Here is a 21,007-nt window from a genome sequence, read left to right on the forward strand (position 1 = left end):
AGCAGAACCCGGGAATGCTATGTTCGCGATTTTCTTGGTATTGCTCGGTATTTGCTCGGTATTTGCTAGGTATTGCTTTGCAAAAATGAGAAATGCAGCTATGTGAAGACCAATACAATGCAAATACCGAGTTGTACCGAGTTTTTCTACAACTCAGTACAACTCGATACAACTCGGTACAACTTGGTATTTGCTCAGGATTTGCTCGGTATTGCTAGAGATTTGCTCGGTATTGCTAGGTATTTGCTCGGTATTGCTAGAAAAAACTCGGTACAACTCGGTACAACTCAGTATTTGCTCAGGATTTGCTCGGTATTGCTAGGGATTTGCTCGGTATTGCTAGGTATTTGCTCGGTATTGCTAGAAAAAATTAGGTACAACTCGGTATTTGCTCGGTATTGCTAGGTATTTGAAATATATCCAAAAGGTGATGGGATGTTGTTCGGCTCGTCAAGGATTTAAAAAAATGCACGTGCGAGAACCCAAAAAACAACGGGTCGGGTCGGCGTCTTTTCTTCATGCTATGTGGCGTTAAACATTGGTGGCCGAACGTAAAGGAGCGTACGTTCACTGGACCGAATAAAAGTTCCTTAACATGAACGTCCAATATTTACTGCATAACATCAATGCCTGATTCTCAAAAGCATTGTCATCTCCTCTCTCAATGAATGATAAATGGCATCGACGCCCAACTCTCGACATCCTAATATTAATAATTTTAAGCACAAATTCTAGTTAAATGACTTATTATTTCTAAATTACTTTTAAAATTATACTTATTCAAATTTTATACACTATTTTTAAAAAAATAAAAACTATAAATACCGTGTCCAACCCATGTCTATGTCCTATATTTTTAATAATTGACGTGTCCCGTGTCCATGTCTTGCCGTATCCGTGTCGTCATATTCGTGTCTATGCATCATAGATCAAAACATAAATATCTACAAATATACAATACTTTGGTTTTATTCTAATTGTGTTTTCATTGCTAAATTATTGACAAGATAGAATTGTGATTATCTTAGTATGAGGTTGAGGAAGCAAGTTGAAGACTCCAATGAAAGGCCTAGGACCAGACCTAGAATGATGTGGAGCCCAAGAAGTTAACGAGCATTTACCATACAATTTGGATTAATTAAACCTAATAAGCATCGAAGAAGTTGACTAAGTAGCACACCAGATATCAAAATGAGAATTAGTTTTGTCTAACTAACCAGAAAAAAATTAAGCTATAAGGTTGTTTACCTCCTTATATATTTAATTTGAATAAGTTTAATAAATTAAAGAGCAATTAAGTCATTCATGTTCACAACAAAAAAAATCATATTATTATCAATTCTTTTTTTCTTTTTCTTTTTTGGATTTTAAATGATTTTATTAAAAAGAAGAAAATATGAGTTACAGTTTAAGTTGGACTCGATCATTTAGTATTCATCCACCTTTTTCTTCCAGTCACACTGGTTGAAAGCAACATTGGGTTGAAAGGTGCCGGTAGGGTTAAGATGCAGGCGAGGAGGGGCAGCGCAGGATCTGTCGAGAAAACCTGCATAGTTGTTAGCTCGGAATAGTTTAAGTATTTGAGATCTCCAAGTGGAATAGTTTTCATTAGGCAGCTGGATGAGAACAGTTGTTTTGCTGTTAGAGATAAGGAACTTGAGGGGGTGATGTCGTTTTGGGAGGATTCCGTAGACTCATCTTCGGTGTGGGAGGAGAAAGAGGCTGCCATATGGGGATTCACGGGCTGTGAGCCGAAGATGGCTTTGATACCATGAAAGAAGAACAATGCAGTAATAGAAATACAGTAGAAGTGTCTCAGAGAGAAAAGAGACGAATTGTCATTTCTATGTAATATCACTGTACATCGTTTACTGAAGTATCTTATGTATATTTATGGGTGCTTGAGCTGTACAGGTGTGGCCTAAATTAGCTGGGTTTGTTATGAGCAAACTACCAGACATGTGAGCATGTGAGCATTGAGGCGTTCCTTACTCCTGCTGTGGTGAATTAGCATTAGGTGGTTTTTAGCAGCAAATGCAACTACCCAATTATTTTCCTTTCTCGTTGGCGATTTAAATACCGCTGACCCCAACTGCCTCTAATTAGAGGTATTGGGTACATTGATAATGATGAAGCTATGCAACGACCATACATGCTGTTGTTTGACAACAATGAAGTCACCTGTTTGTTTTTGTCAAGTATAGTTGTCGATGGTAAGCATTCATCCCATTGGACTCAGATCAAAGATCAATAGAGGGAGGCATAACTTTAGTCGGATCAAAATGCAATGTAATGCAAAGAATGGCATACTTTTAGCTAGATAAGAGTTTAATGGAATGAGGGACCTTCAAATCTCTCTTTTTTTCCTAATCGAATCAAAGATTAATAGAACGTGATGCTTTCAACCCTCTTTTTTTTCTTCTTGAATGGATCAAGGGTGTTAAACTTTTTTTGTTTCAGCATTTGTATGCCTAAGAGTCATTGCAAGAATGAAGACTAAATTTCAGTGATGTTGGGATCATCTCTTCGAGATGTTCAGTTTGACTATAAGTTTGTTGAAATCGGAGTTCGAATGGTCACGAATTTAATTTTGAAAGTTCCGATTCATATTTGCATCAAGATTCGTGCCCGATCAAAATAATTTTTTTATGACATATCAAATGCAATGTCAATAATTTTAACCATCAATACAAACACAATTACTATTCATCGTCAAGATTATCGCAAGCACAACTATTAGGGGACTAACCCAACTACCTATGATCACCACAAATTAAATTTTTTCGGATTACTCCATTAACTTTAACTCTCAGCTCTCCATGCTCTGTCCTCCCAACCTATGAGACAGAAAACAGTAATTGGCAATCAATTATAGGTGGCCATGACAGCAACAGCATGAAGGATATTTTTTAAGATGGATAGACAAATGCCACAAGTCTTTGGTTTAATTGGCCCAACGTGAGTAAAATGAGGTTTCAGGTGATAGTGTGGTAAGAAGAAGATTTTGGTTTGTATATACCAATAATATTCCCGCAGTTGGGTATAATTGAAAATCAAAGATTTCAATCTGGGTATACCAATAAAAATCCACCAACTTTAAAAGATGATTTGACCAAGCTAAAGACATTATGGAACAAAATTGGTTAAGTCAATCAAGTTAATCCAAGCCAAAGACTAAGACAACAGACCTTGGCAATTCACAAAAAAAGAACATGCAATAGTTGTCATAAGCACCAAATGCGAGGAGACGCATTAACTGTATCATTGTAGCGCCTGTTATTGGCATGGTTTCTCAAGGAAGATTAATTCATATGGCATATTAAAAAATATTTTAGTTGTTTATATGTGGTGATGATACTTGGCGTTGACTACTGTAAATTAAAAACTTTTTAAAGTCAATTAGATGGTTTAAATGTCAAAGGTAAATAACGATATATAAACAAGATAAAATCATGCAGATAATATTTAATATGATGTCAAAACAAGCTTAAGCAACTGTCATAACATGGTTAGGTTCAGTCAAGGTCAACTACAAGAATCCTAATGTTCAAAAATGCAAAAGTTTTCCAATATGTTTAACATCATTTCAGAACACGTTTCAAGTTATAACCATAGAGACCGCATGAAATAGGTAATATGTAGGACGCTTAAAAGTTATGGGCATTACAAGAAATGTAGTGTCAAGCCAAGCATAATTGCGAAATATGATGTAAGCTTTAGAAAAAAGGGAAATGTACCTTGAGATAATTAATAATCATGGATGGTTTGAAATTCTGAGATTCAGAACTCGTAATGCTTGAATTTGATTCCTCAATAAGCTGATGGAGGAGTTTCAGTGCTTCATGATGCATTCCATTGTACTTATACAGCTCTAACAAGACTTCATAATCATTCCTACCTTTCAAAATTTCTTCACAAATCTTTAAATCACAGTAGTTAGGACCTTTCACCAAGTCTACTGCTACCAAAAATTGCCCAGTAAGAAGCAGAGCCTGAATAAGTGCAGTGTCCAGTATAGTTGCCAACTCCCTTCCAACTGAACTGATATGAGGGTGACCTCTTTTCTGTTGAAGGAAAGACCATGGTTAGATGCCTGAGGTATAGTAAACTAATGAGCTGAACTAGCCTATCAAAATTGAAACTGCCATATTTGGCCAAATACACGAAATAGTTAAGAATCCAGGTGCATGTGACAGAAAATTCTGGGGTTGAGAGCAGATCTCCCTAAGCCCATCATCAAGCCCGACAACTTCAAGAGCAGAAGTTGCATGATCAACAAGCTAAGTAGAATGTTTGAAATACTTGTCTAAACCCACATACGGACAATCTGCAGTCACCTTCTAAAATGTTTTTCTAACAATATGACCTGCTTATCATCAAACATTTCATTTTTAGGCAATAAAATCAAACGGAAGTGCATATGACATTCATGGTAACTTGACATGCATCGTGTAAACATCTCAAAGATGGTGGGCAAGTCTTAGTAAAGGCTGCCAACACTGGAAAATTCATATTAGAAGAACCCATCTAAAACCAAAATGAAAGACACCATTATCAGTCCCAAGTTGATGGACCAGTCGATTTGATTGGGAGAGAATTATGAAGTTTCCTAATTAATAGGGAGATGTTCAGGAATGTTCTTAATAAAAGAGGAATTATTTATGAAAGTTTTAATTATAATTGGAAGAGAAGTATTTAGGGCAAGAGATCTAATTAAAATTCAAATATGAGACGAAATTATTTAGGGAAAGGGGGATGATTTGGAGGGGATTAATTACAAAATATTTCCTAATTGAAGAGGGCATATTTGGGGGTTGTGTTAGACCAGTCCAGCCGGTCCATACGGGACAGGCTTGCAAAACAGAGGCGGGATCTCCGCCTCCTGCGGAGGTCGTGCGAACCGAACGCCTAGACGGAGAGATTTAGGAAAGATTTTTTAGGGAAATTTGAATGTAGGGACTATTTAGAGATATCCTTTTGAATTGTATGCATTGAAAAGTTTGTTTTCCTAGGGTTAGGGCATCTTGAATTTGGCCGAAATTTGAGATCTCTAAGATTTTTTTTGGGCTCTAGCGGCGTCTAGAGATTTGGGAGAGATAGATCCTCCTCTTGAATAGAGGATCAATTGTATCTTGGTACTTTTCGTTTCCTTTTATCAAATAATACAAAGTATCTACTGTTTTCGTCGTTTTGTGTGGATTTTTGTGGAGAACTCTCGTTGTTTTTCGAAGATCGATAGGAAATACTTGAGATCTACAAGTGTTTCCTATCAGGCTAATTTGGGGGAGATTAATTAGGAAATGTTTCATAATTGAAGAGGGAAGATTTGAGAGCTGATTTAAGGGTTGATTTTGAGGGGATTAATTAGAATATGTTTCATAATTGAAGAGGGTAGATTCAGGGGCTAATTTGATGGCCGATTTGGGAGAGAAATAATTAAGGAAATAGGACAGTTTGCGAGGGAGTTGGGGGAGGGTTGTTTCGGTATTTGTTGTTTATTGTTTGCTTTAAGTAGGTAATTTTTCTAGAGTTTGTGGTATGTCTTGTTTGTTGAATTTAATTTATTTTTAGGTTATTTGGGCTCTAGCAGGCAGCTAAGGATTTGGGAGAGCCGAATCTACCTCTCCAATTGAGGATCTAATTATATCTTACATTTCTCTTTATAGTTCTTCAAATACAAATTATTTGTTAGCGTTCTTCTTCCCAATTTTTTGTGTTTCGTCCGCTGATTTAGTGAAAAGAACAACCACTTCCTATCGAATTGGTATTAGAACAATTTCATGGGCTGAAAAAGTAGTCTTTCTAGCTAATTTCAGTTGTGTTTCCTCTCCAATCTTGTTGTTTTTTGTTGTTTGGAGGTCAGATTCACACCAAAGTTGTTGTTTTTTGTTAGTGGAGCCTAAATCCAGGTACCTATGGAAAGAAGAAATGTAGAAGTATTGGAATGTGAGATCGGACAATTGAAATCTGAAATTTTCAATATTCAAACTAACTTTCAGATTTTAAAAGTCAAAGTTCAGCCGTCCATGAGAAGATTGATGGGAGTCTTTCCATCTTGGAGATGTTGAAGAAATTGCTCAAGGGCCAACCTAAAATGGTTTCGACGGAGGAGAGGGAAGCCACCGGCAACCAAGAAAGTGGGAAAAATGCTAATCCGAAATGGCGAAGGGAAAATCAGGAGATGAAGATTCTGGAGGAAGAAAAGAGAATGTCTTCTCTAGAGCCAATTAATAGGGAGTAGGGGTGTAAACAAGTCGAGTCGAGTTGAGCTCGAGTAGTAGCAAACTCGAGCTCGACACGTCTCTCAAAAGAGAAATTAAAACTAGGGCTCGAGCTCATGTCGAGCTCAAAGAACGGGCTCGAGCTTGACTTGTCTATTTTCTCTCAGGTTCGAGAGCTCGGTTCGAGTGCTCGACTCAAGATGGAATCTAGGTTGAAGCTTTTTCCTTCTCTTTGTCGGGTAGCGCTGACTGTGGAGAAGGAAAATCGAAAGAGTTGTTCGTCATCGCCGTATAAGAAAGCTAAAAAAACGTGGAAGAAGGACAGTGCGGAATCTACGGACCACTGGTCTTCTTTTTTTTTTTTTTTTTTTTTTTTTGGTAAATAGGTTTTTTTTTTTTTTTTTTTTGCGAAATACGGACTTGGTCTTGAAAAGAGACATGCTTTAATAGTAGTTATTGTGTACAACTATTATTGGGTGCAACTGCTACTGTGTACATTTGGTCTTTAATAATTGTTAATGCTTTAACAATTGTTATTGGGAAAAAAAAGTAATAGTTATTTAAGATTTTTTTTTGAAATGTGTACAGTCCGTGTCGTTATCCCAAAATCCATAAGAATGAGATCAAAAGACTGATCAGGGATATGCTGGAGGAGGGGATCATTCAACCAAGTGTCAATCCATTTTTCTGTCCATAGCTACTAGTCAAGTGCTTCAGCAGTCGTTTCCTTCGTTCCGCCTTCATGACAATGTGGCACTTTGGGAGGGGTATTGATGGACCGATCGATTTGATTGGGAGAGAATTAGGAAGTTTCATAATCAATAGGGAGTTGTTTAGGAATATTCTTAATCAAAGGGTAATTATTTAAAAAAAGTTTAATTATAATTGGGAGAGAAGTATTTAGGGCAAGAGATCTAATTTAAGTTCTAATATGAGAGAAAATTATTTAAGGAAAGGGTGCTAATTTGGAGGGGATTAATTATGAAATGTTTCCTGATTGAAGAGGGTAGATTTGGGGGCATATTTTTTTTTCGGGGGGAGGGGGGGTTAATTAAAAAATCATTCTTAACTGAAGAGGATAGATTTGAGGGCCGATTTAGGAGCTAATTTAGAGGATATTAACTATGAAATGTTTCATAATTGAATAGGGCAAATTTGGGGGTTGATTTGGGAGAAAAATAATTAAGGAAATAGGAAATAATTGGGAAGGAATTGGGAGAGTGTTGTTAAGGTATGTCACGACACGGCCCGGTGAGCTCGTATAAACGAGACAAGAACAGATGTCGGATATAAATGATAGAACGGAATATTTCAATAGCATTAAAACATGACATAATTGGAATCTAAAACACTTCAAGAGATAAAAATAAGCGTCTCTAAACAACTTCCAATTTGAACTAAACATTTTATATCATTTCATATAAAGTCACATATGTACAAAGCCAGCTAAAATATTTCTTTCATAACAACATCCAGCCAAAAATAAATCACAACTACCAAAAAAAAAACTACAACAGGAACTTGTCATCCCATCATCTACGACTATATGTGAACCAACGTCGACCAGTCATTCCTAGTAGCAGGTTCTCCTGAAACATGTCCCAAAATGAGGGAATGAGTTAAAGCTCAGCAAGTAACAACTAACTCTAAATAATTCATACACCATGAGAGGAATTCGACATATATGCTTGATGTAATTTAAATCGTCTATATGATTACTAAATATCATGATTTTTTTTAAGTGTCACATGTTACAATTCATATGCAGATCTAAGTGTTACATGTTACAGTTCATATGCATATTTGAATGTCACATTTTACAGTTCATATGCATATCCTTGAGGTCATTTCAACTATTTCATGTCATTTTTATCATAAAATATACTAATATGCTTTCTTATTCTTTAATATATACAACCATACCGGAGTATCAGAAGTGTACTGATCAGGTACACAAACATATTTTTGACCATATCATCTTTCTTTCCTCTTTTGCCCCGAAGAGCCATATTGCTCCTAAGAGCCGTATTGTGCCAAGGCACCATATTTGGTAATCCGCCTTCAACATGCACATTCAACATACACATAATTCATAATACTTTATTAAAAGTTTAGGCATGGTTACATGAAGGTTTATATAAAGTAAATTGTAAAACTTTTCTGAGTATTCTCAATAATGCCAGCATACATAACAATATAAAGCCAACATGTAACATTTAATTCTAAAAGAGCATAAGCATCAATCAACATTCAGTAAAGAACTAATATTTAACACATTAGAGAACAAAGAAACATTGAACTTGGAAGAATTAATTGTACTTACTGATCAGATGTGTGTAATTTACCGTTCTCCTAAAAAATGTTTTTCATCTCCTGCTTTGAAATCCTACAAACAATGTGACTAAATATTATTACATATTCATCTTAACATAACTTCTCTCATTAAGATCATTAATGTTCATTAACAAACCCACAACCTAATGCATTTTTATCATATATTCATTAATGTTCATTAACATACCCACAATCTAATGCATTTTTATCATATGCTTTCCTTAATTAAATGTAATTTAAATGTAATTTTTGGATTTACCTAAATTCCAAATTTTGAAAACATAATTCTTCACTAATTTCAATAAGATATCATGTTAAAACATCCCTCTTATCTAATTATAAATTTATGTTATTAAATTTTTGGATTATTCAATTTAATAATTAGGGAAAATAATATTTTGTGAAAAAATTCCCCATTTTCACCATTAGAACCCTCCTAAGGTTATTTGGAATAACTTTTGTTAAGCATTCTTCAAAATTTTTCAATATACGAAAAACTCTAATTTTTTAAACCTAAAATTTTTTGAAAAAAAAAATTTGCATTTTCATGGATAAAATTTCTTCCCCAAGGTTCTTCTAACATTCTTTTAAAAAAAAAATTAAAATGAGAGAAACCATAATTTCAGATATTTGAAAATCCTTTAAGAAAATTCTATTTTTTCATGGTGAAAAGCATTTCCTAATTCTTCCCTATAACTTTTCTTCTAATCTTTTGAGTTTTGAGCAAACCCTAAAAATTTCTCTCAAAGAAATCTAAAAGAAAAGAAACATTTATTGCATTAGAAGCTTACCTCTATCTTCCTAATGCATTTCCCCACATTTTTCGTCAAAAACCCTTGCCGGAAACTCTCCGGCCGCCGGCTTTTGCAAGCCACCCGACGTTCTCTCCCTCTCTTCACACGTGCGGCCGAACAACCACAAAAAGGGACCGAAATATTGGAGGTGCTTTGGCTAAATGAGGGAGAGGGCTACTAAAAGACGCATGGGCCCCTCTTCCAAATACTTCCCTAAGAGCTCATGAGGGGTAATTTGGACAAGTGACTAAAAAAATTACTTAAACGAACTTCTACGATTTTTAGTTTTCAAATCACGCGAAATTAGGTATATATTCTTTATACCGTTTCGATCGAAATTTCGCGTATAATTTTATAAAATTTATTTCATTGCACTCTGACAACTTTGAAATTTCACCGAATTTCATCACGACGCATCAAAATGCATGCGACGCATACGATCAACATTTTCAGATTTTACAGGGTATTTGTTGATTATTGTTTGCTTTAAGTTGGTGATTTTCCTAGGGTTATGGATATACCTTGTTTGCTGAATTTAGTTTATTCTTAGGTTATTTTGGGGACTAGCTGACGGCTAGGGATTTGGGAGCTCTCCAATTGAAGATCCACTTGTATCCTGTCTTTCTTTCATAGAACTTCAATAAAAAAAATATTCTTGTGTGTTCTATTCAGATTTTTTTATTGTTGGTTTTCTAAAATTGTTGAAATCAGATTTCAGCCAAAACTTTTCCTAAATTTCTGCAAGACTTTCTATCACAAGCCTGGCAGCTGATATCTAGAACAAGTCATACAACCTGTGGCAAAATACAAAAGAACAAGAAGTTGTAGAGGTAACACAAGGGAAACTGAAGTATGTATCCAAGATGTACTATATTCACAGAAGATAGAAGTGTTAGAAGCTTTTGTAGGTGCAGTGCTTAAAGAATCGGATTTTTTTTCACCTTGCTGGAACTCATAGATCCATATGGCTCAGAAGTCGTTATGCTGCCTTGCACAGCATCAGAGACAACTTCCTCTGTTACCTCTGCAGTTGCCCTTTCAATTACACTAAATCTTTTCCTCTGCAGGTACTTTGCTAGTGCCATGATAGCGTTGTAACTCGTTTTCTTATCCTCAACTGCTGATTTATCATCAGATTCATAGAATTGAGATGGCAATGATGATTCCATGTCATCTGACACATCAGAAGAAAACCTTGATAGGTAAAAAGCATCAGTCTGTTCTTGAAACTTCTCAGGTTCAACAATAGTTAGATCCTTTGGTAGAGTTATTGAAGGATATAAAGATAATACATAGGTTATATCCACTTGGGAAGCCAAGAACTGATCCATGGACTCCTCATAGCTCCCATTATCAAACAGATAATGCCCATACCTTATATGTATAGAGGCTTCTTTTGCTGCTCGAAGGCTAGAATCCTCTGGTGGGAGTAGCTTACACAAAGCTAATGCCCCCACGAAATTCCCAGATGCTGTCAACTGTACAATCTGGGCACCAACAGGAACAGGCAAGAGACCATAAATTGAACTTCCTACTGCAGCAATCGCACAGTTATTACTTTGTTGAAGGAGATGAACATCCCTGAGAACAATTGTCTGAACCAAAGGATACGGAGCATAAAGAGAGCATATCTCAACATGCCTAGGTAGGCGAGCTAATCCATACGGCTTGTGGATGACAATAGAGCTGGGGGCCTCAGACCAACATACTCGGTTTGCGAACTCGTTAACGAGTCAAGTTTGAGCCTCATCAAGCCGAATCGGCTCTCTTACACCCCTATTAGGGAGGATCTGAGTAGAGAGTATAGGGAGAAGCATGAGGAGTCGGGCATGAAAGAAGGGGAGCTAAATTTGAGAAGAGGGGTGGAATTTGAAAGTGGAGGGACTAAATATGATTAAAGGGGTGCTGAATTTGAAAGGGGAGAGGTTGATTATGATCGAAGGGGCACTGAATTTGAAAGGAGGGGCTGATTATGATCCAAAGGGTGTTGAATTTGAAATGAGAATGTGGGAATTTGACGAAAGGTTTGGGTACAAGCGTAGAATGGATGATTGGGACACCTAGGAGAACCACTTGGGGAAAGGGGAATTATGAAAGAAATAGGAGGAACAGAGGAGATCCGAGGGTGAGGACGTTGAAGATGTCTATTTTTTAGGGCGATAATGCACATGGGTGGATATACAGGGTGGAAAAGGTACTTTATTCTCAATAGATAGATGGAGGAGGTGAGACTAACGAGGTTTGGGATGTGCTTGGAGGGGAAAGCTTTGGCATAGTACCAACGGAGGGATACGAGGCGACCCATACGGACCTGGAGAGAGTTTAAGGACTGCTTGTTGGAATATTTTCGAACTAGTAGAAAAGGGTTTTCTATGAGCAATTCTTTGCTCTAACGCAAGAGGGGATAGTGTAGTACCGAGAGCAGTTTGAGCACCTGGCCAACCGACAGGACCGGCTTCCGAAGACTGTACTGGAGATAAACTTTATGAAAGGTATCAAAATAGATATTCGAGCCACATTTAAAGTGATGAGACCTCATAATTTGGGATAGGCTATGGAGGTATCCCAATTAGTGAAAGGATCAGAGGCACCTAGAGAGGGGCTAGAGGTAGCAGCTCAGGATGTTCGTACATGATGACCAAAACCTTTTTGGCATCCATGGAGCCGACACCAGGAACTCTTAGGGAGACTTCGAAAGGAGAAAATTGTAGGAGGAAGACTGGGAAAAACTTCAAGAAACTCACAGAAATGGAGCTACAAAAGAAGAGAGCAAAGGGGCTGTGTTTTCAGATGTGAGAGGTATACACCAAGGCACTTGAAGGAAGTAGTCTCACCTATCAGTGTTTGTCTATATCGTTATCCCAAAATCCATAAGAATGAGATCAAAAGACTGATCAGGGATATGCTGGAGGCAGGGATCATTCAACCAAGTATCAGTTCATTTTTCTGTCCACTGCTATTAGTGGAGTGCTTCAGCAGTTGTTTCCTTCGTTCCGCCTTCATGATAATGTAGCACTTTGGGAGGGGAGTATTGATGGACCGATCGATTTGATTGGGAGGGAATTAGGAAGTTTCATAATCAATAAGGAGTTGTTTAGGAATGTTCTTAATCAAAGGGTAATTATTTAAAAAAAAATTTAATTATAATTGTGAGAGAAGTATTTAGGGCAAAGGATCTAATTTGAGTTCAAAAATGAGAGGAAATTATTTAAGGAAATGGGGCTGATTTGGAGGGGATTAATTATGAAATATTTCCTGATTGAAGAGGGCTGATTTGGGGGAAGATTTTTTTTTTTTCAAGGGGTTAATTAAAAAATCATTCTTAATTAAAGACGGTAGATTTGAGGGCTGATTTAGGAGCTAATTTAGAGGATATTAATTATGAAATATTTCATAATTGAAGAGGGTAAATTTGGGTTGATTTGGGAGAAAAATAATTAAGAAAATAGGACATAATTGGGACGCAAATGGGAGAGTGTTGTTAAGGTATATCACGACCCGGCCCGGTGAACTCGTATAGACGAGGCGGGAACGGATGTCTGACATAAATGATAGAACAGAATATTTCAATAGCATTAAAACATGACATAATGGGAATCTAAAACACTTCAAGAGATAAAAATAAGTGTCTCTAAACAACTTCCAATTTGAACTAAACATTTCATATCATTTCATATAAAGTCACATATGTATAAAGCCGGGTAAAATATTTCTTTCATAACAACATCCAGCCAAAAATAAATCATAACTACAAAAAAAAATTACAATAGGAACCTGTCATCCGATCCTCTACGACTATATGTGAACTAACGTCGATCAGTCATTCCTAGCAGCAGGTTCTCCTGGAACATGTCTCAAAACAAGGGAATGAGCTAAGCTCAGCAAGTAACAACTAACTCTAATAAATTCATACACCATGAGAGGAATTCGACATGTATGCTTGATGTAATTTAACTCGACTATATGATTACTAAATATCATGATTTTTTTTAAGTGTCACATGCTACAATTCATATGCAGATATAAGTGTCACATGTTACAGTTCATATGCAGATCTAAATGTGATGTAGGCAAGGGAGGGTCAAATCAAATCCTAATATTTGATTTTTGACTTCCCTAGCTCATTAATGTCTAGTAAAAAAATTAGCTCATTATGAGCTGATTTTTAGTTCATTTATTGAACTAAAAATTAGCTCATTATTTCTTTAAATGATTTTTCTTCTTTCCCTTTTTTTCTTCTCATTTCCTTGTCCCTTCCCCTTCCTCTTTTCTTCTTGTCTCTTGGAAATCCGTGACCTGCTCTTTATTTATGGCTAATTTCAATGCAAAATATTAAATGGAAAGTTACTGTTTTTAGTGCTATACATTCTAGCCGGCTGATATTTCCATGCCTGGGCCTTTTTTCCATGAACTTTTGGCTCCAGTGAATAAAAAGCTTTGATGGGATGCTTGCTTACCGAGACATGGACTCCTTGGTTCCATGAATTAGCCCTTTGATTCCTGTTCTGATTTTAAATGGGGCTGATTTCCGAAATGGGAAGCTTTTCCCGTTGCTGTGATGCTTTGAACTCACGGCCTGAGGTGCTGGCTCCTTGGTTCCGTGAGGAGCTGGCTGTTTTTCCGAAATCTGTGGCTTTGTTGCTTTGAAATACTCGGTCTGCTAGCTGCCTCTTTGGTTCCTGGTTTAAGTGTTTATCCGTGAACTTTGGGGGAAGTTTTCTATGCCTTTTATGCTTTGGTTCTAATGGAAATTAAAGACATGTGGCTCTTGGCATCCCTCTCTTATGCCTATATATAGTAGATGTTATATGAAGTTAAAAATAGTAAAAGTTTATGTAAGTGATTTTTGGAGATAAAACCTGCGGGTTTGTTGTTTGGAAAAGCTTGCGAGCTTTGTCCATTCCCTCTTCCACCTCCTTCGGAAATCCTGCGGGCTCTTTCCAATCTTCGTCTCGTCTCCTAATCTCTTTCTTCTCTCCATAGTAATCATTCCATTGTATCCTTCTTCTCAAAGTCAGCAAGTTTAGGGTGTCTTTTTTTTGTCGTCATTTTGTTTGAGTTGTTTGTAAGAGTCAAGGGTTGTAATGTCATCTTATGTTGAAAGTCAAGTTTGTAAGTCTTTTCTTTATATGATATAAAAAGTGTCTTTTGAGTACTTTTATGTCTTTATTTTGTTCTTAGAAAGGTAATCTCTTTTTGTGATCAAAAATTTGGGTCCCTCTCTCAAATTTTTGATTGCATCAAAATGTCACATGTTACAATTCATATGCATATCCTTGAGATCATTTCAACTATTTCATATCATTTATATCATAAAATATACTGATATGTTTTCTTATTCTTTAACATATACAAACATACCAAAGTATCAGAAGTGTACTGATCAAGTACACAAACATATTTTTAACCATATCATCTTTATTTCCTCTTTTGCCCAGAAGAATCATATTGCTCCTAAGAGCCGTATTGTGCCAAGGCACCATATTTGATACTCCGCCTTCAACATGCACATTCAACATACACATAATTCATAATACTTTATTAAAAGTTTAGGCATGGTTACATGAAGGTTTATATAATGTGAATTGTAAAACTTTTCTGAGTATTCTCAATAATGCCAGCATACATAACAATATAAAGCCAACATGTAACATTTAATTCTACAAGAGCATAAGCATCAATCAACATTCAGTAAAGAACTAATATTTAACACATTAGAGAACAAAGAAACATTAAACTTGGAAGAATTAACTGTACTTACTGATCAGATGTGTGTAATTTACCGTTCTCTTAAAAATGCTTTTCCTCTCCCGCTTTGAAATCCTACAAACAATGCGACTAAATATTATTACATATTCATCTTAACATAACTTCTCTCATTAAGGTTGTTGACCTCATTTTTATATGAGGTCATCAGAACCTATCACTACTCCTGATCAAAACATCTGATGGCTGATAATTACCCAATTATCAACCATCTAGTGCTCAATCAATCATACACCTTCAATCAAATATAAATCAAGCCTCAATCCTTCAAATTCCACTCAAACTCATAGCCTGCATTAAATCAACCTCCAACCAATATGCATACATCAATTTCCAACCAATCAATCAACACTCAATCAATCAAATTCTAAATACAATCAAACTCCTTTAAAATTCCTTTGAACATAGCCTTAATGATTTTGATTTGATTAATCACCCCAATCTAATCAACAGTTGACTCAATCAATTATACCCAACTCCAATCAAGATTAATTAATTTGAATTAAACCAATGATTCTTGGAAGATCAACCCATCCAACTTTCCAAACCCCTCATACTATATCAAATCTACACCTAAACCTCACCTATACTCTATCCTATCAACTTTGTTTAGAGTTGACTAAGTCAACCCTTTTAAACATGGTCAAACTTCACCATATAAAAGTTATCTTACTAATACAAAGCATATAATCATCTAAACCCCTTGCAATTCACTCAATCAACATACCATAAACTCCTCATAATCCATCTTATCAATCATTGACTGAATTGACTGGTCAAACCAGTCAACTCAATGCTTAAAGACCATTTAGATGGTCAAACCTCTCCATCTAGCTTACTCTCTCAAATCACATTCTACCTCTAGACCTACCCTAGGTATAGTTTAGGCTCCACCTCAGCCCTTTGACCATCTTTGACTGGTCAAACAGTCAACTAGAGCTCAATTGAGCTCTAGTTGTCAAGCCGATCAAACTCAACCCCCTAGACTAAATCGAGCCCTTCCCATTACTTGGATTGCATTCCTGAAGCTTCTCGGAATTCAACCCAACCCAAACCAGGTTTCGGCTTGCTCCATAGCCCGTCCAAGAGGTCAATTGGACTCATTCGGTCAACCCGACCGAATGACCTTATCCACTCTAGCCCAGGCCCGTCCAGCCCCTCAATTCGATTCCAGAAACTTCTCTGGAGCTAGCCCAACCCAGCCCGAGCCTTGGCATGCTCCCTAGCTTGTCCAAGAACTTAAACGAGCTCCAGTAGTCAACCCGGTCAACCCGACCAACCAAGCTCTCTCCAGCCTAGACCGAACCTTTCCAATCCCTGAACTCGACTCCATAAGCTTCCAGGAGGCTAACCCAACTCAGCCCAGTGCTTGGCATGCCTCCAGCTCAGCCCTAACAGCCCGTGGTCCCCCCCACTTGAGAACGACTTGGAGTCGTTTTCACCTGGCCAGCCATTCCCCCTGCTCCTCTAACGGCCAGGGACAGGTGTCCAGCATCCAAAGCACGCCCCTGAGTGATCCTGGCCGCTCCTTTTGGCTCCAAGCAGATGAGTAGGGCAAAACGACGGGATTCACTCATTCTAAGCTATCTTGCATTCCAGAGATTCCCAGAGCTCTCTAGTGTTTCGTTTCGAAATCCCTGAGTTCTACTTTCATTTCCCCACCGTTCCTTGGTGTCTGGAGCTCGCCGGAGACAAGATCGACGGTGATCCGAGAGCCACTTCCGTCCACTCTCTCAACTCCATTTCCAGTGATCCTCCAGGCTCGAAGTCTGAAGGAGATCAACACGTGGACAGTCTACAAGTTCAACCGTGTTTAAAACAAGCAAATCCATCAATCCTAGCTCGGTAAATCCTAATCCCTAGGCGTTTACTTAGGTTCCTAAATAACTCATGATATATTGCATCAAATGGCTTAAAAACAATCACCCATTCTTTCCTAGATCTAATAATATCTCTGTCTCAAATTTGAAACTATTTCATTTAGTATTTTGAGAAAGCAAAACATAAAAATGGCTTTAGGGTGTTCGAATGGCTGGAGGAGGAAGATGAGTTCGTAGCCGTTGGATCTGTTCTTTATAGATCAACGGCCGCGAATAACTCTGCTTTATAACTCATTTCGATCCCTTGAAACTGTGGTTGGTAAGAATCCCGTCAGGCCAGATCTGAGCCATTGATCCGAACCGGGGAGTTAGATCCGTCGTTCGATCATCCTGGATCGAACTTGATCCCGCGGACTCAATCTCAGCCGTCCGATCCACGCTGTGGTAGATCTGACGGCGCAAAGTCCCGCTGAGCTGGTTAAGTGGCGGGTCCCGCTTGACCGCCATCATCCACACAGCGGAACCCCCGCGCGCCGCGTGTCCAGGTCAGCGCTGCCGTTTGACTGGGTATTTAAAACATCCAAAATAAATTCCGAAAATGCCAGAACTTCAAAAATTCATAAGAATTTCAATTGTTATCCATTTTTGGAGTTATTGGGCTCGTTTTGTTCATATTTTTAAGTGCTATATTATTTATTTTGAGCAATCTTTTCTTAATAATTTCAATAATACTTAAATATTTATTTTATTTTTAAATAAAAATATATATGTTATCTCAAGCTAAATTTTGGCAGAGATGTTTTAGGGTCTAAGGTGGAGACTCCATGATTTTCTTAAGCCATTTTGATGCAATATAAATTGAATTATGAATTTACAAAATCTTGATCATGATTTGATCTTGATTTTTGGAAATTCATAATATACTCAATTCAAAATCCATTCCAAGCATGTTAGAGTTTTATGGAGACAGTGTAAGGTCATCCTTTCACTGAAATTAAGTTTAGATCCATGATCATATATAGCTCAATAAGATTTACTTCCAAAGGCATGGCAATCTAGTTTAAAAAACTAACAAACCATATATGATCATGCTATGGAATTGGATTAACTTTGATTAGAATATATTTACATGTATCTCTAATAAACTTAATCCAATTTCATATATCTATTCCTTTACAATTAATTGTTTAAACTCATAGGTTATCATATAACCTATGATTAAAATAATTCATTGTAAAATCATTCCATAGAACATTAGGGTCACATTATTCTTTATTGCTTGTGATTGCTTTCATGTGATTGTAATTAGTGTCTAAGGGTTAGAAGAACATTGATTTGCTAGCCTATAACCTAGTGACATTCAGGACAATAATTAAGGATTTGTGTCTTAGTCAACTTAGAGCAATCTAGGAAGAACTACATATATCTCTTTTGGGATGAAACATGAACTTAGAAAACTAGTGTCATGTACCCAATGATTTAATACACCTTGATTTGACATTAATCAATCCTATAACAACTAGTAGATTAAGGATCTTTTATTTTGTTTTAACAAATCTAAATAAATCAAATAAAACTCCTAAAAATCTAAATCAATCTCAATCAACTCTAATCAATCATAAAACAAACTTACAATAATTCAAAAATCAAAATAAAGGTCTGAATCTCATTAAACCTAAATCAATCCTTAACTGATCCTTAATTAAACATTAATTAAATAAATACATTAAAATTCATATGAATTCCAATAAGTACTAAAAATACAAGATAAATTCATTTAAAATCAAATTAAGCCAGAAATATATTAATTCTAATTTTAAATAATTTTCTAATATTAAATTCATTAATAATTCATTAAGTAGTAATTTCTATAATATTTCATTAAAAATATTAAATAAATTCTAAAAAATCCATAAAAATTCAATAAAACTAAATAAAAATCAGAGAATCATAATTTGGAATTAAAATAAAATTTTAAATAAATTTTAATTATTAATTCATTAACAATTTAATAAATCTTTAATAATTCTGAATATTATAATAAAATCCATTAATTATTAAACTAAATTCCAAATTCATTTCATCTAAATTAGTTTGATAATTTGATTGATTAAGATTTGTCTTAATCAATCAAATTTGATAATTGATTTAGATTAGACGAATTCGGGTCTTCTATGCCTAGAGTTTTATTCTGTTTGGAGGACTTTAGGCATTCTGACTTTAAAAGACCCTTAAAACATATAAATAACAAAGAGATTTCCCATGGGTTGTGCACGACTCCTTTTAGGAAAGCACTAATCCATTTGGATTTGGAGATCTTTAAACAAATATAATAATTTACCGACTTTATACGACGTGTAAGATTCCTTCGGGATGGCACGTTGTATTAGATTTATAAGGTTCATTTCTCTCTTTCTAATAAAATTTTTGGGGATTCTCAAATGAATACCTATCTTCTGTATAAGACGGGTATTCATTCTGAAAGTCCTAGGACTTATAAATTGATAACCTCTTGCACTTAGGGAGTTATCAATCAACAAGTTCTTTAAAATTAAATCAAATAACTTTAACTTCTAAAATTGGAATAATTCAAAATTCAAATAGACTTAGACTTCAATTAAATTCCCCTTCGGCCTTTAATAAATAAACTTTAATAATACACGCAATTCAAACAATAATTCCTATAGGACATATCTAAGTCACAAGACCTCTTTCACACACTTAGATGCTTGCTAGGACTACCAACTTTAGCCTAGACTAGGCCGATGGTTTGTTTGCGGATGTCTTGCCTAGAGAACACCTATGTGTGTTTGCTTATTTTTCTGTACTGCATAGCATGCATATTTATTTCTGTCTGTACACCAGAGCGCGAAGTGAATAAAGTGAGGGCCGTGTACTTTACTTTCCTGTCTTTGCTTTCCTGCATATATAACTGTACACAACGCACTCATAGCATACATAATTACATAACTACCTCTACTTTCTTGTCTTTTATATTACTGCAGAAGTAAAATGTACCTAGGGACTGATGTACTTATGAAGAGAAATATAAAGTTTTTATTTTCTAGATTTGTTGTATAAAGATTGAGTCTGTACAGTGTCTGGAGTTTGTAAAAGAATTCAAAACAACTGCTTATATATATACAAATGGGGCTCCAAAAAAAATATCCTCCTCCAGGAGGATGTTCTTTTTTGGAATTCCATAGAAGACCCGGAGCCTGAAGACCATAAGCAGTTGTATTTAATTCTTTCTTCTCGTAGGCTTAGAACTCAGGTTTGTTTTCGGTGGGGCCTGGCCACCTTTACTTTACTGCAAATTCTGGAATGTAACCGATAAATTTTATATTAATAAAATCTACTCTTTTATACATAACTGTTTCATGCATCATTAGCATTCGTGTAGATTTTCAGTTTTTGTAAGCATATTATATTGCATTTGATTTAGATTCTTTAACAATTCCTTGAATCCTAGGATAGAACCATCTTAAATCTTGCATTCATTGGCGAATTGTTGTGATTATGATTGTTAGCTGGCAGCCCACTCTAGGCAGGTGGTAAGTCCAGATCGTATACACTTCTCTCTGAACTTTCTTCTTCCTAATCAATTCTAAATCTTCTAAATTCAATATTAAAGTCTATAATCTAAAGCCTGGTCGTGAAAATTTAAATTAGCCCAAATATTTGATTAAATTTATATATATAATTTTTAAAATTAATTAGTCTTCATTTAAATCGAGAGTTTTCTCTTAGGATATGTAATTAACTATAGGGGCTTGCCCCTATAGGGAGTCTAGATCCCAGAATAATTTAAACCCTACCTTAGTTCCTTTCTGGGGTAGGGGAAAGATCTATGGACGTAGATTAAGCTTTATTCGTGTTTTAGAATTTGTTTCTATAATTAAAGAATAGAAAGATAATTGATTTGCTCTCGCAAGCAAATCAAATATCTTCTATATTTAATTATGAAAATAAATTCACAATTCATTGATCTAATCAGGTCGATTAGGGAATGTAGCTGTCATCCTTTAGGATGATTTGAATATTCCCTACATTGTGCCTGATTAGAAGAATG

At 35.9% G+C, this 21,007-nt stretch overlaps 1 protein-coding gene and 1 long non-coding RNA gene across 2 annotated transcripts in view; both read right to left on the reverse strand.

The window, feature by feature from the left end:
* The window catches only part of LOC110111236 (vacuolar sorting protein 39), a 51,115-nt gene that overhangs the window by 16,712 nt on the left and 13,396 nt on the right, over nt 1-21,007 (reverse strand). The window contains exons 5-6 of the mRNA XM_028698485.1: nt 10,291-10,836; nt 3,738-4,064 (exon numbers count right to left, since the gene is read on the reverse strand). Coding sequence (XP_028554318.1) covers nt 3,738-4,064; nt 10,291-10,836 — 873 coding nt within the window. The remainder of the gene's footprint in view (nt 1-3,737; nt 4,065-10,290; nt 10,837-21,007) is intronic.
* Nucleotides 13,807-14,268, reverse strand: LOC114580554. Its single transcript, XR_003701999.1, has 2 exons — nt 14,209-14,268; nt 13,807-14,137 (listed from the first exon to the last, which is right to left on the reverse strand). It is a non-coding gene; the product is annotated as an uncharacterized LOC114580554 (long non-coding RNA).

The sequence above is a fragment of the Dendrobium catenatum genome, unplaced genomic scaffold (genome assembly GCF_001605985.2).
Source record: "Dendrobium catenatum unplaced genomic scaffold, ASM160598v2 fragScaff_scaffold_1090, whole genome shotgun sequence".
Classification (NCBI taxonomy): domain Eukaryota; kingdom Viridiplantae; phylum Streptophyta; class Magnoliopsida; order Asparagales; family Orchidaceae; genus Dendrobium; species Dendrobium catenatum.